Source organism: Cydia fagiglandana, chromosome 24, assembly GCF_963556715.1.
Source record: "Cydia fagiglandana chromosome 24, ilCydFagi1.1, whole genome shotgun sequence".
NCBI classification, from domain to species: Eukaryota; Metazoa; Arthropoda; class Insecta; order Lepidoptera; family Tortricidae; genus Cydia; species Cydia fagiglandana.
The window spans coordinates 10,792,216-10,807,998 of record NC_085955.1 but is presented as its reverse complement, the minus strand read 5'-3'; the positions used below and the strand labels follow the sequence as shown (position 1 = coordinate 10,807,998).

General features: G+C 42.7%; 1 protein-coding gene across 1 annotated transcript in view; it reads right to left on the bottom strand.

Annotated features, from left to right (window-relative positions):
• Nucleotides 1-2,268: 2,268 nt before the first annotated feature.
• Nucleotides 2,269-15,783, bottom strand: part of LOC134676385 (T-complex protein 1 subunit eta) — a 39,906-nt gene continuing 26,391 nt past the window's right edge. Inside the window, exons 8-14 of the mRNA XM_063534761.1 lie at nucleotides 15,551-15,726; nucleotides 14,496-14,650; nucleotides 11,723-11,892; nucleotides 9,634-9,768; nucleotides 6,018-6,206; nucleotides 5,249-5,373; nucleotides 2,269-3,558 (exon numbers count right to left, since the gene is read on the bottom strand). Coding sequence (XP_063390831.1) covers nucleotides 3,445-3,558; nucleotides 5,249-5,373; nucleotides 6,018-6,206; nucleotides 9,634-9,768; nucleotides 11,723-11,892; nucleotides 14,496-14,650; nucleotides 15,551-15,726 — 1,064 coding nt within the window. The 3' untranslated portion in view covers nucleotides 2,269-3,444. The remainder of the gene's footprint in view (nucleotides 3,559-5,248; nucleotides 5,374-6,017; nucleotides 6,207-9,633; nucleotides 9,769-11,722; nucleotides 11,893-14,495; nucleotides 14,651-15,550; nucleotides 15,727-15,783) is intronic.

Here is a 15,783-nt window from a genome sequence, read left to right as displayed (position 1 = left end):
CTAATACAATCATTTATATTCTTCTGCTTTCATAAGTAATAGTTACCGATTTTTAAAAACCGGGCAAGTGCGTGTCGGACTCGCGCACGAAGGGTTCCGTACTATAATGAAAAAAAAAACGGAAAAAAATGCAAAAAAAAAACGGTCACCCATCCAAGTACTGACCACGCCCGACGTTGCTTAACTTTGGTCAAAAATCACGTTTGCTGTATGGGAGCCCCACTTAAATCTTTATTTTATTCTGTTTTTACTATTTGTTGTTATAGCGGCAACAGAAATACATCATCTGTGGAAATTTCAACTGTCGAGCTATCACGGTTCGTGAGATACAGCCTGGTGACAGACAGACAGACGGACGGATGGACGGACAGCGAAGTCTTAGTAATAGGGTCCCGTTTTACCTTTTGGATACGGAACCCTAAAAAGCGTTTTTCAATTAAAAGACATGCAAAGATCGCTTACCTTCTTTCTAATGCTAAAAAATAAAAATAAACACAACCGAATTGATAACCTCCTTCTTTGAGATTTGGAAGTCGGTTAAAAAACGAACTGTCATTCCAATAGTTCTGACGACCGATCTGGCCTAGTGGGTAGTGACCCTGCCTATGAAGCCGATGGTCCCGGGTTCGAATCCTGGTAAGGGCATTTATTTGTATGACGATACCTACAGATATTTGTTCCTGAGTCATGGTTGTTTTCTATGTATTTAAGTATTTATATATTACATATAATATATCGTTGCCTGAGTACCCATAACACAAGCCTTCTTGAGCTTACCGTGGGGCTTAGTCAATTTGTGTAAAAATGTCCTATAATATTTTTTTTTTAGGGTTCCGTACCCAAAGGGTAAAACGGGACCCTATTACTAAGACTTCGCTGTCCGTCCGTCCGTCTGTCACCAGGCTGTATCTCACGAACCGTGATACCTAGACAGTTGAAATTTTCACAGATGATGTATTTCTGTTGCCGCTATAACAACAAATACTAAAAACAGAATAAAATAAAGATTTAAATGGGGCTCCCATACAACAAACGTGATTTTTGACCAAAGTTAAGCAACGTCGGCAGTGGTCAGTACTTGGATGGGTGACCGTTTTTTTTTTGTTTTTTTTTTTGCATTATGGTACGGAACCCTTCGTGCGCGAGTCAGACTCGCACTTGCCCGGTTTTTTAGTTCTTAGCCAAGTCCAACCAAGAGCTCTACTGGCGTCAGCTCGCCAAGCCTACGAGAACACCAGTTCACGGTCTATTAATTTATTATTATTCATACTAATAAAAACTAGCTCGTGACTTCTAATACTTAATTATGTTAAAAGCGTGTATATTTTAGCAAACATGCCTGCAATTATCGATTGTTTGTTGACCGAAGCGTCAGCGAAGGTCTCCGTTTTAATTTGGGCAATTGTGTTACCATTTCCCTATATACTTTGTATGGCGGTAACAAAAAGGAAAGTTTGAAAACGCATGGAAATTATGGGACACTTTTTAGGGTTCCGTACCCAAAGGGTAACGGGACCCTATTACTAAGACTTCGCTGTCCGTCCGTCCGTCCGTCCGTCTGTCACCAGGCTGTATCTCACGAACCGTGATAGCTAGACAGTTGAAATTTTCACAGATGATGTATTTCTGTTGCCGCTATAACAACAAATACTAAAAACAGAATAAAATAAAGATTCAAATGGGGCTCCCATACAACAAACGTGATTTTTGACCAAAGTTAAGCAACGTCGGGAGGGGTCAGTACTTGGATGGGTGACCGTTTTTTTTTTGTTTTTTGCATTATGGTACGGAACCCTTCGTGCGCGAGTCCGACTCGCACTTACCCGGTTTTTTCCTCCGATAAGGATGAAAAGGGCTCGAGATCCTGACCAGGAGTAACACAAAAGTGGCAAAAAAGGTCACAATATATGAAAATTGCAAAAAATAAAAGGAAAGCTCAAGTAATAGTTACTGATTTCTAACGCTAAAAACACGAACTATACACATAGACTAGGAAGCCTAGTCTAGACCGAGTTTAGAGCAATTATTTCATACAACCGATGATGCCAAAAATGCGGGGGTGCGCGGGACGAGGTGAGCGAAGTCCCTTGCCGTGATTGGTCCGTTCAAAGACACGGACGTCAGACAAAGACACTTTCGACTCGAACATGGAGTAAAATTACCGTATGCGTGGCAGAAGGGGTAGCGCGACTATGCTCAGTCTGGAGGATGTCTTGTCTGTGACTATACACAAGGGACATAATTACTTTGATAAATAAAACCATAAAATAGTAGTGTGATACATTTTATTAACTAACTTACATCCTAAACATTTGTGAAATCTAAAGGCGTTATTATCATTAATAAAATAATTCAAACAAATGCATCGAACAGAATATAATCTGTATTAACGCGAAAAGTCTTCGACATTGCTAATATAAATAAAACATTTTACATTTCAGTAAATATTTGACCAGCAATGGTAATACTTTAAATTGTTTAATTATTGGTTGTGTTAAGAGCCCATCAACGTGCACACTAGCGCCACTGCTAAATAATCGTGATTATTTAAATTTAACGAAAGATATTGAAAAAAGGGGGCGTCTAAGTACTGTATTGTGTATTGAAGTACCTTTTGAATACATCAAACTGGTTTTTATGTTGCTGGATTCGTCGATCTATGTGCTCAAAACAAAAACGGACGTTTTAACTTTGGACGCATAGATTGTCGAATCGAGCAACATAAAAACTATTATAATGTGTTCAAAGGGTACGTAAATACAAAATACAATACATAACGGCCCCTTTTTAAAATATCTATCGTTAAATTTAAATAATCACAATGGATCACAGTGGCGCTAGTGAGCAAGTTGATGGGATCTTAAGAAATTATAACTTTTTTACTTTTCCAGAAGCTCAGTAAATGTCCAAAAACGTGTTGTTTTTTCTTCTGGATTTAAAGTTATAAAAGGCTTTGTGGCTTTGTTAAAATACCCGAACATTTTCGGTACGGACAAATAGAAAATCATCATCATCATATCAGCCGAACCGATGGCCATCGGGGCGGAAAAGTTCTCGAGTGGCGACCACGTACCGGAAGGCGCAGCGTGGGTAGACCCCCCACAAGGACTGAAAACCTGGTGAAGGTCGCGGGAGTCCGCTGGATGCGGGTGGCGCAAGATCGGTCATTGTGGCACTCTTTGGAGGCCTATGTTCAGCAGTGGACGTCCTCTGGCTGATATGATGATGATGAATAGTAAGTACTCTATTAACCTTCTCGACGCCGTGTCAAACACAAAAGCTGTCACTCGGACGCCACGTCACCCAAGTGTCAAAACTGAATTGAACTTTATGCATATGCACGTTGCTCTGTGGTCTGTGACCGATTAATCGGTCTTTGGCGTTGAACCTGCGCGGATATATCGGTCATTGGCGTCCAAAAGGTTAAAAATTAGATTAAACAGTTTAACCCATGCGCGGCCGGCCCATGCCGCGCCCCATGCCCCCAGGCATGCCCCCGGCTTGGGGCATGGCGTCGCCGCCCTTCACATTCTTGATCGTCTCGTCTACTGACAGGATCTGGAACAACAAATACACTTTATAGTACATGCGGTGCTCCATTACGACACCCTGTGCTATAATAAGCACATTACGTAACTACGCCGAACTTTTATAAGGCTATATGTACTGTAAAACGTTATGAAATTGAAATGAAATTGGTTGTTATTGCAGCCTCATCCAACTAGAATCCTCACAAACATCAGTAATTGGATCCGTTGTTATAATCATCGGCTAGAATTGATATTTCTAAAATATTTGATTTACCTAGTACCTAGTTTAGCCAATAGGCCATGAATCTAGTATATAACTGGATCAGGCCTGAGGGGGGAAATGACCGAACAGCCTTTTGTATCACTCAGTAGGAGTAGCAGCGATATTAGGCAAAGCTCTGCGTAGGCGGCACCTTTGTGGCACATCCAGTAAACTAACCACATTGACACATGACCTGCCGCCAAACAAGAAAATCGAAATTTCGTTGTCTAATCTCTCTATCACTCTTGCATATTCTTAAATTAGTCCTATTCTGCTTTCGTCACTCATTCTACATTGAAAGCCACCGACGATTGTGACGAATGTAGAATGAGTGACGAAAGCAGAATAGGACTAATTTCAGAACTTGACGAAAAACGAATGGGACGACCCAAGACGATACCCTTGTTAGCAAACCGCCTTGATGCATCAATGTCATATTTTATTGTCTGTGAGAACTTGTCAAAAAACAGTTTAAGGCACAGTATATATAAGTTAGTCTATGAATTTACTGAGTCGGTAGTGCTGCACTCTGGTGGCAGAACATTACAGTAATATCCCTTATTGCACGCAGGCGTAGCGGGAGTTATAGAAAAATCGTTTTCCCTAAGGAGTTATGAGGTTTCTAGTGCCATAATTAACAGTTTTTTGTCTTTAAACTTATTTTTTGTATCGCAAGTGTGATGAAAAACATTGTGTGTAACTCGGGGCGTGATAATATTGCAAGCTCGAGTCTATAAATCGCTCCGGCAAGCCGTCGCGATTTAACTTACTCTCGTTAGCATTATTAACTCACGCCCCATGTTGCACAATGTACTATTGTCCTTGTCACAGTCTCATTTTTTTTTTATGTATTACACACCGTAAAAGTGTGGATTATGGTGGGCAACAAATAGATTCGACCTACATAGTGTCGCATCCAATTGTTTTGAAAATGCTCCAGGTAGTATTTTAAAGTATTTTTATCTAGAATCAGCTAGTATTTACTCGTAGGGGTCGATCAACTATTTCTTGTTATTATTCTGTCCCATCAGCCAGGAGACAATATTTAGTAGCATAGTTTCTTAGAAGAGCTACTGTACCATGTTCTTCAAACGTGCTTAGTAGAAGTCCCATTATGGAAAGGCCTTATAACTACCAAAAAAATCCAGTTTGGTTCATATAAATACGAAATAACTAGTATTTTAAGAGTGACCCAGGAAACCGTAACCATGGCAACTAATGACAAGAAAAAGTTGATTCACCCTTATACCTAGTATTAGCTAGTGTTTATACCTAGTATTAGCTTGTATTTATACCTAGTATTAGCTAATAATTATACCTAGAATCAGCTAGTATATTTACCTAGTATCAGCTAGTACTTTTACCTAGTATTAGCTAGTAGTTTTACCTAGTATCAGCTAGTATTTATACCTAGTATCAGCTAGTATTTATACCTAGTATCAGCTAGTATTTTTACCTGCGCGGCGGCCTCGCAGGCCGCTGTCACCGCGTTTATCTTCACGACGGCCGGCTCCCACACGCAGCTAGCGAAGTTATCCGCGATGTCCTCCTTCAGAATGTCCACACCGTACCATTTCTCGCCTGAAACAAGTATTTAGTGTTACAAATACTGCGAGTGTGCAAGTGTTATTTGTTGTAATGTAATGCAGCCTCATTGTGGTTGAATCCTCAATAATATCAGTAATTGGATCCGTTGTTATAATCATTGGCAAGTGTTTTTTTTTTCATTAGCCTATTAGTATGTGCCTGCGTGCGGACTCCAATTTTGTTACATTCACCAAGGAGGAGTTTTGGCCGAAGGGTGTCAAGTTCCGGCGGTTCCGCGGCCGGCTCCCTGACACTGCGGGGTTGCGAACTGTCAGCTGTCAGCTTGTTGAGTAAGTTAGTGGCGTCGAAGCCGGCGTTGTCAGCAGTGGGCGACTGAAGGCAGTGGGGAGACACTCCTGACTTCGGTCGAACTCGGCTCCACTCGGCTCAGCATTGCTCCGAGCAATTATTAGGGTTGACACCACTTGACTTCCTTTTGCGTGCACGACCACAGATAAGATAATCACTTGAATTTTGACAACCCTAAATAGCCGAAAGGGATAGTGCTATATATAAGAACGGGATAGCATGATTCGACCCTGAATCGCTGTTAAACTTCGGGTTTGTAGGAAGGGTCCTTTCTGTACGGCAGTACTATTATTTCTTCTGTGCTGAAGGCTAGAATGATGATCACATACCCTGATGATGTTTCTGGCGCAGCTTGTTGAGCAGGTTGGTGGCGTCGAAGCCCGCGTTGTCGCACAGCTGCCTCGGGATGGCCTCGAAGGCGCGCGCGATGGCCGCCAGCAGCAGCTGCTCCTTGCCCGCCACGCCCTTCGAGTACTCGCGGAGGTGCTTCGAGATCTCCATGTCGATGGCGCCGCCACCTGGTACAAATTTAATATTTTACTTAACAACTTTTTTAATGATAATATCTTCTTCTTTGTCTTCGGTTACCACGATAGTTGAGCCATTTTATTTAAAGTTGTCCCTACACTTTTTTTTCAAATTTGGGATCATCATCATCATCTCAGCCATAAGACGTCCACTGCTGAACATAGGCCTCCCCCTTGGATCTCCATACGTGCCGGTTGGAAGCGACCCGCATACAGAGTTTTCCGGCGAACTTAACAAGGTCGTCTGTCCATCTTGTGGGTGGACGTCCTACGCTGCGCTTGCTAGTCCGTAAATTTAAACGTACATGTAAACTAATAATTAATGTAATGTGATAATAGATCGATCGCAACGTCGGGCCGTGCTCGTTGACATCACCATCCCCCATGATGAGAATCTCGTGAAAGCCGAGAAGGACAAGTCCAGTAAGTACCTAGACTTGGCTCACGAGATAACCGCCATGTGGGATGTTGATTCGACGATCATTGTCCCGATAGTCGTTTCAGTGAACGGTCTAATAGCGAAGAGTCTCGACCGACATCTTGAGAGACTCTCGCTAGGTGGTTGGATCAAGGGTCAGATGCAGAAGGCGGTGATCTTGGACACGGCGCGGATAGTCCGCCGGTTCCTCTCTCTGCGGCCCTGACCACCGGCAGCTTGGGCGCTGCCCCGCTGCTGGCGGCACCCTAGGTTAGGTTTTTTATAATGTGTTTATACTTATTGTTGTTTTTTATGTGTTTTTGTATTTTACTTTTATATTCATGTTATAAATGACCTAGCCTAAGAAGAAAAATAAATGTTATGTAAATGTAAATTTGGGATTTTTTATGTTATTTTTATTTCTACTCAGGATCACGAGCTCTTTTGATCCTAATAGGGTAAAAGAAGTGTCCCATAATTGCCATACATTTTGCGATCTTTCCATTCCGTGGCCGCCATACAAAGTCTATGAAAAATGGTAGGAATAGAAATAAAAACTTTGGGATTTTTTTCCCTTGTAATGTAGGGGACAACTTTAAAGAAAATGGCCCAGATATTAATGTTTATTTAGGCAACCTAAGAAATTTAAATAGGTAACCAACCAGTATATGTACCATATATTTTAATATTGTATTATAATAAGAGATGTTTTACCCTCATTCAACTAGAATCCTCACAAAAATCAGTAATTGGATCCGTTGTTATAATCATCGGCTATTCAATTTCTATAAATTATAACCTACAAGTATCAGGGCGTTTTTTGGACAACTTTGTGATTTCGGAGTTGGTCCCATAGAAAAAATTGTTCAGTATGACCTACCTAATCACCTCGCACAATATGGCTAACGGTCCAAAAATTACCCTGTATTTCACCTAGTACTTCCAATAAGTATGCCTAGTATTTTGACATGTATTCCAAGGACGTACCGGCGACCAGGGCGTCGTGCTTGATGCCGCGCCGCACAATCATGATGGCGTCGTGCAGAGAGCGCTCGGTCTCCTCCAGGAACTGCTCGGCGCCGCCTCGCAATATCATCGTGCAGGTCTTAGACAACCTACAGATAAATAGTATAACAAGTATTACAAGGACGTACCGGCGACCAGGGCGTCGTGCTTGATGCCGCGCCGCACAATCATGATGGCGTCGTGCAGAGAGCGCTCGGTCTCCTCCAGGAACTGCTCGGCGCCGCCTCGCAATATCATCGTGCAGGTCTTAGACAACCTACAGATAAATAGTATAACAAGTATTACAAGGACGTACCGGCGACCAGGGCGTCGTGCTTGATGCCGCGCCGCACAATCATGATGGCGTCGTGCAGAGAGCGCTCGGTCTCCTCCAGGAACTGCTCGGCGCCGCCTCGCAATATCATCGTGCAGGTCTTAGCGGGCAACCTACAGATAAATAGTATAACAAGTATTCCAAGGATGTACCGGCGACCAGGGCGTCGTGCTTGATGCCGCGCCGCACAATCATGATGGCGTCGTGCAGAGAGCGCTCGGTCTCCTCCAGGAACTGCTCGGCGCCGCCTCGCAATATCATCGTGCAGGTCTTAGACAACCTACAGATAAATAGTATAACAAGTATTACAAGGACGTACCGGCGACCAGGGCGTCGTGCTTGATGCCGCGCCGCACAATCATGATGGCGTCGTGCAGAGAGCGCTCGGTCTCCTCCAGGAACTGCTCGGCGCCGCCTCGCAATATCATCGTGCAGGTCTTAGACAACCTACAGATAAATAGTATAACAAGTATTACAAGGACGTACCGGCGACCAGGGCGTCGTGCTTGATGCCGCGCCGCACAATCATGATGGCGTCGTGCAGAGAGCGCTCGGTCTCCTCCAGGAACTGCTCGGCGCCGCCTCGCAATATCATCGTGCAGGTCTTAGACAACCTACAGATAAATAGTATAACAAGTATTACAAGGACGTACCGGCGACCAGGGCGTCGTGCTTGATGCCGCGCCGCACAATCATGATGGCGTCGTGCAGAGAGCGCTCGGTCTCCTCCAGGAACTGCTCGGCGCCGCCTCGCAATATCATCGTGCAGGTCTTAGCGGGCAACCTACAGATAAATAGTATAACAAGTATTCCAAGGATGTACCGGCGACCAGGGCGTCGTGCTTGATGCCGCGCCGCACAATCATGATGGCGTCGTGCAGAGAGCGCTCGGTCTCCTCCAGGAACTGCTCGGCGCCGCCTCGCAATATCATCGTGCAGGTCTTAGACAACCTACAGATAAATAGTATAACAAGTATTACAAGGACGTACCGGCGACCAGGGCGTCGTGCTTGATGCCGCGCCGCACAATCATGATGGCGTCGTGCAGAGAGCGCTCGGTCTCCTCCAGGAACTGCTCGGCGCCGCCTCGCAATATCATCGTGCAGGTCTTAGACAACCTACAGATAAATAGTATAACAAGTATTACAAGGACGTACCGGCGACCAGGGCGTCGTGCTTGATGCCGCGCCGCACAATCATGATGGCGTCGTGCAGAGAGCGCTCGGTCTCCTCCAGGAACTGCTCGGCGCCGCCTCGCAATATCATCGTGCAGGTCTTAGACAACCTACAGATAAATAGTATAACAAGTATTACAAGGACGTACCGGCGACCAGGGCGTCGTGCTTGATGCCGCGCCGCACAATCATGATGGCGTCGTGCAGAGAGCGCTCGGTCTCCTCCAGGAACTGCTCGGCGCCGCCTCGCAATATCATCGTGCAGGTCTTAGCGGGCAACCTACAGATAAATAGTATAACAAGTATTACAAGGACGTACCGGCGACCAGGGCGTCGTGCTTGATGCCGCGCCGCACAATCATGATGGCGTCGTGCAGAGAGCGCTCGGTCTCCTCCAGGAACTGCTCGGCGCCGCCTCGCAATATCATCGTGCAGGTCTTAGACAACCTACAGATAAATAGTATAACAAGTATTACAAGGACGTACCGGCGACCAGGGCGTCGTGCTTGATGCTGCGCCGCACAATCATGATGGCGTCGTGCAGAGAGCGCTCGGTCTCCTCCAGGAACTGCTCGGCGCCGCCTCGCAATATCATCGTGCAGGTCTTGGCCGCCGGGCAACCTACAAATAAATAGTATTTGTTATTTATTTATCCCCTTATTAATTAAAGTTTGCGCGCCTGATTTAGTTAATAGTATTTTATACAATCGTGATATAATAGAGAGCTTTTCAGTCAGGCAACGAAGCTGAGCTGCCTAAGTAAGGTACGAGATATACAATACTTTTTCTACGAATCAACAAAAATAATACTTTAAACTAGTAGAATCATATAACCAAAAGTATACAGCTAAGATACGCGAGCAGCCGCGATACCTTCATACTCGTACGCTCCCCGGCCGCCGCGCCCGGCGCGTTGGTCAACGACACCTTCTCGTAACTCATGAGGCCCTGGTACTTGTGTAGCGATAAATTATTTTTTGGCTTCGGGGGCGATAAATCGATCTAGCTAGGTCATATCTCTGGGAAAACGCGCATTTTTGAGTTTTTATATGTTATCCGAGCAAAGCTCGGTCTCCCGATGTTTTATTTTAAATAGAAGTTAGAGCCTCATTCAACAAATTATCCTCAGAAACATCAGTAATTGGATCCGTTGTTATAATCATTGGCTCGACTTAAAATAATGATTTACAAAAGCATACACTGTAATATTTTAAATAAAGAGCATACTACATACTATTAATACATTTGTCTTACTAATTGTATGTATTTTCGTTCAATAAAAGGTTAATTTAAAAGTGAATTCTACCAGCAAACATTAATTCATAGATGGATTTATATCGATACTACCAAGGTTAGGAAACCGGTAAAATTTCCAAACCGTTATCATGTACTTGGCGCAAAACCTTTTGATTTCGGTTTCGTTCGTGAAACCGTTATTTTTAAACCGGTTTTTAGAAGAACATTTCCACAAAGTTTTTGTCAGATTAACCGGTTTAGAACACTAAAAACCGGTTTTTCCCCATGACGGTGTCTTTGTTTACGCGGCACACACACACAGCCCCGCCGGCCGACCCTCTCCTAATACACCGGTAATTTTACAATAGGGATTTTAAAACATTCGCGTTCTTATGAAAATTCGGAGTAAAACCGAAATAAACCAGTATTTACCGTTTTTTAAACCGGTTTCGAGCCTTGGTTACTATTACTAGCTAATGTTAGATACCGTAAAACACTGACAATCTGCCATACTAAAATACTGACAAATATACATTAAAATACAGCATAGACGAATTTAATTTACCATCAGGCCGCCCGCGGTTTTCATAACCTAAGAAAAGAAAATGTTAAGAATAGGACAGGATACAGGAATAGGGTATATCTATGGTTGATATAAATGAACTGTATCATTTAACTGAATTCACTCACTTTTCAACTCAGTGCAGATTCAACTCGCTCATTTCACTCAGTAACTCATCTAACTCAGTGTTCCTTGCTCGCTCTTTCCCATTCATGATTCGAATGAGCCGACCGAGCGACTGAGCTAGTGAGACGATGCGAATAGGTTTCGGAGCGGTTCGGAAGAACTTGGAGGGTGTCGGGAAAATATGGCGGGATCGTATCGCGTGATTCGCCATCTTGGTTGCACTTATGTCATCTGATTGACTGACATCTCCCTCTACTCACTCTTGAACAATATAGCATACAGATTCACTGAGTGAAATGAACGAAATGAGTGATACATATCATCATAGTGAGCGAAAGATAATCAATCTTTTCAACTCAGTGAAGCGTATTGCGTATCTCTAATAGACTGACCGGTGACCAATGAAAACAGTGACGTCAGACCGTCACCAACTCCTGAGGATGCCTCGTGGAGAGGCGAAACACGTGTCGAGTATTGTTCTTTTGGTGGTGGTTTGTTATATTTATTTGCGTATTTATTTCTGCGGTGGGAGGGTGGGAACATTAACTGCATGTAAAATACGCAAGTAAGTATAACGGGTTAGCACTGATCGACTAGCACGTTATCTTTTCGCGGATTAGCAAAGTAATATTTTGGTTTTAATTTACTGACCGGTGAAGATGTTGTAGCGCTCGCCGCCGATCTGCCTCTCGGTGAAGTGCGCACAGTGGCCGAGCGCCTCGGCCGGGATTGAACGGGTAGAGCTGAGCACGGCGCCGCCGCACGCGCGCCGCGTGCGGCGCAGGTCCTCGTCCGGCACGCGCCCCGCGCAGAACATGTCGCTGTACACACATTTATAACATTAGATCTCTCCCTTTGGTCGGTGCCTCATGTCAGTCATGTCTGAAGATAGTAGTCAGTATCAGGGTTGCTATGACGACATCAAAAGAACAGCTAGATCAAAATGGGTACAAAGGGCACAAAATAGACCAGAATGGCAAAAATTGAAGGAGGCCTACATCTCAAAGGTTGAAAAGGGCTAAAAAATAAAAGAAGAAAGAAGATCAGGGTTGCATCTGGAGCGGATGATCTGCCTCCACCGGTTTCTGACGACCATGTAGAAAACAGAGGATGACGAGTCTAACTTGATCGGTCCATTTTATTGGTGAACGATCGCGTGACCATCTATATCAAAAGGTATCGTATTTTTGAATGTTTATTACCGGTAATATTTCCAAGCCGTTGTCATGTACTTGGCGCAAAACCTTTTAATTTCGGTTTCGTTCGTGAAACCGTTATTTTTAAACAGGTTTTTAGAAGAACATTTCCACTAAGTTCTTATCAGATTAACCGGTTTAGAACACTAAAAACCGATTTCTTCCCATGTCGGTGTCTTTGTTTACGCGGCACACAGCATTATTATTACACAATGCTAGCTAACATCTCTGGAAGTACAGGCTACGGTGACTGCTTACCATCAGGCGGGCCGTATGCTTGATTGCCACCGACATAGTATAAATAAAACTACATATATGTAATGAATATAATAGACACATTCGCAATATCAAAATCAACACAAAAAAAGTCTTGCGAAAAAAACACTATTTAGAAATAAGGTAAACAATCTTGATGTGTCTTTTAATTGAAAAACACATTTTAAAAATAAGTTACGGCAAACATGTAACAATTATGAATCTAATAGGTTCATTTATATTCTTCTGCTTTCATAAGTAATAGTTACTGATTTTAAAAAATCATTTTTCTATTAAAAGACATGTCAAGATCGCTTACCTTCTTTCAAGTTCTTTCTAATGCTAAAAAAAACTAACTATAGAGAACGGCCCGTAAACAAAAACACCGTGCGTCGGAATAAACCGGTTTAAATTTTTCTAAACCGGTTCATCATATCATACCGTCCTGGCCGGTTTAACTGACAAGAACTTTATGAAAGCGTTCCCCTAAAAACCGGTTCAAAAATAACGGTTAATAAATAATTACCTTCGAGCAACACGGAAGGGAGGCGGCATTCGCACTATTTCCCCTCTGCCGAGGTACAAGATTAGCGCGTCAATCTAATCTAGCGCGGGTAATAAAACTAGTTGCACTTGGATTTTTCACTAGACCGAGTCCAGACGCGCGCGTGAACACTGCTGCACAAAAATGCCTGTTTGCTCGGTTTTTTGCTATAAAAAGAGGTCGGGGACATCAAATTTACAAAAAGAAAGTGTTACATTTCACATGTATTTTTTTTTTTACATATCATACGTTTAATTACATTTAAATACAATTATTATATTTGAGTCTCAAGTAATTGTTGGATTTATCGATTTTGCTCGCTCAGTACAAATTGCGGATCGGTCGAGCGACAAATCCGACTTCTCATCTCTCAGAATACAATGACATACTTCAACGAAAATGTGTTAGTGTGCGTGTTGTGACACTAGTCACTCGTCCGTACACAAAAAGAGAACGAGGTTTGCAAGATTTGTCTTTGACGTGTGTCATTTTCTATGTATATGTGTCGTCATTACAGAGGGTCTACCGCGAACCACGTTTGACGTGTTGCCTCCCTGTCACACTTACGTATGAATTTACAAGTGCCATAGAGAGGCAACACGTCGAACGTGGTTCGAGGTAGGGCCTCTGATTGGATTTTGTATGTAAGTGTGTGAGAAGTGCGACTGTGTGCACCTTCCCCCCGCGAAAACTGCCAGAAAGATTTGTACGGTGAGATATCGCTTGGGCCCCTCCCTTCCGACGTGTCGGAAGCCGGTGTTGCTCGAAGGATATTACGAAAGAAACCGAAAAGAAAAGGTTTTGCGCCAAGTACATGATAACGGTTTCGAAATGTAACCGGTATCCGAGCCCTGTTAGTACCTATTTATTTTTACCTAGTATTCTCAAGTATTATTACCTAGTATTTTCAAGTATTTTTTTCCTAGTATGCCCAAGTATTTTTTACGAAGATACTATTGGCATATTCACGCAAGTATCTCACCGGTCAGCGAAATATTGCGTGGCGACGTCTCCAATAGGCAGCTTGCTCAGCACCACGTTGGCTCCGCTCTTGTGCAGCGCTTCAAGCTTCTCGTAGAGGATCTGCCATTCGCCGTCGACCACCTTTAGAGATCTAAGAATCTAGTGCCTAACTAGCCCGAGTATGATACCGAGTACTATGTAGTACTGCTCAAGTACTTTTAACTTGTATTCCCAAGTATTTTTACCTAGTATTCTCAAGTATTTTTTACCGAATATGCCCTAGTATTTTTACCTAGTATGCCCAAGCATTTTGTACCTAGTACTCTCAAGTATTTTTACCTAGCATTCTCAAGTATTTTTACTTAGTATTCCCAAGTATTTTTGACCTAGTATGCCCAAGTATTTTTACCTAGTATTCTTAAGTATTTTTTACGAAAATATTATTGGCATATATATATCTCCTTACCGATCAGCGAAGTATTGCGTGGCGACGTCTCCAATAGGCAGCTTGCTCAGCACCACGTTGGCTCCGCTCTTGTGCAGCGCTTCAAGCTTCTCATAGAGGATCTGCCATTCGGCGTCGACCACCTTCTGGTATTCCTTCACATTGTCCACACGTACCTGAAGATAAAGTTTCGCACGGGTATCAAATAGGGTATTTTCCTACTAGTCAAATCAGTTACTTTTTTGGAATTTATATGAAACATTACATCGTGACGTCACGGTCAACTCACCTACTTTTTATATTACTATCCGATTTATCAAATAGAACTTGTGTTTAAAAATAACTCCTGTGTTTTTCTAATAATTATCTGGTGCTTTATTTCATCATCATCATATCTTTAAGAGTATGACTCTTGTCGGTGGAGCAATTTCCATGTTTGGCGGTTCGGCTTTATTTCATGCATAATTTAAAACAATTTATTTTAAATACAGTATGATACCCTATTATACACCTAAACCTTCCTCAAGAATCACTCTATTGATAGGTGAAAACCGCATGAAAATCCGTTCAGTAATAGTAGTAGTAATCACTTTATTGCATACAACACAGGTTTACATAATATTTACAGAAACAAAGGTACAAAGGCGAACTTGTCTACCTTGGAGTAGTAGTAGAGTGGAGTGCAGTAGTTTTTGAGTTTATCGCGAACAGACAAACAGACAGACGCGACGGGGGACTAGTTATAAGGTGTAGTGATATTTGCTTAGTCAATGCCTCATTATACTTTGAATCCTCAAGTGAATTCAGAAATTGGATCCGTTGTTATAATCATAGGCGAATAAAAAAAATACAAAACGAAGTAACTATAAAAAACCGTCTTATGTACGATGAAATTAAAAACCTATTTGTAAATCTAAAAAACTAATTCCTAAATCTTTTCCCATCATCTTGATAGTCCATTATCTTCAAAGTACTAGGTAGTATTGTGAAGTATTTTTACCTAGTATGCCCAAGTATTTTTACCTAGTATCCCCAAGTATTTTTACCTAGTATCCCCAGTATTTTTTGTAACTTACCTCAGCATTGTCCCTTTCAGCCTTCAGCTCGAGCTCGATGTTGAGCAGCGCAATCTTGCAAGAGTCATAGCTCTTTGGTTGCATCTCGAAGCCGGCATACGAGAATGTCTTCTTGAACGCCACTCCGGCCACCAGGAATGAGTCTTCTAAGGCACCGCCGGAGACTTTCTTAATGCCTTGAACAAAAAAAAAATATTGAAATATAAACCTTGAGAAAGAAAGTTTATTTAAGC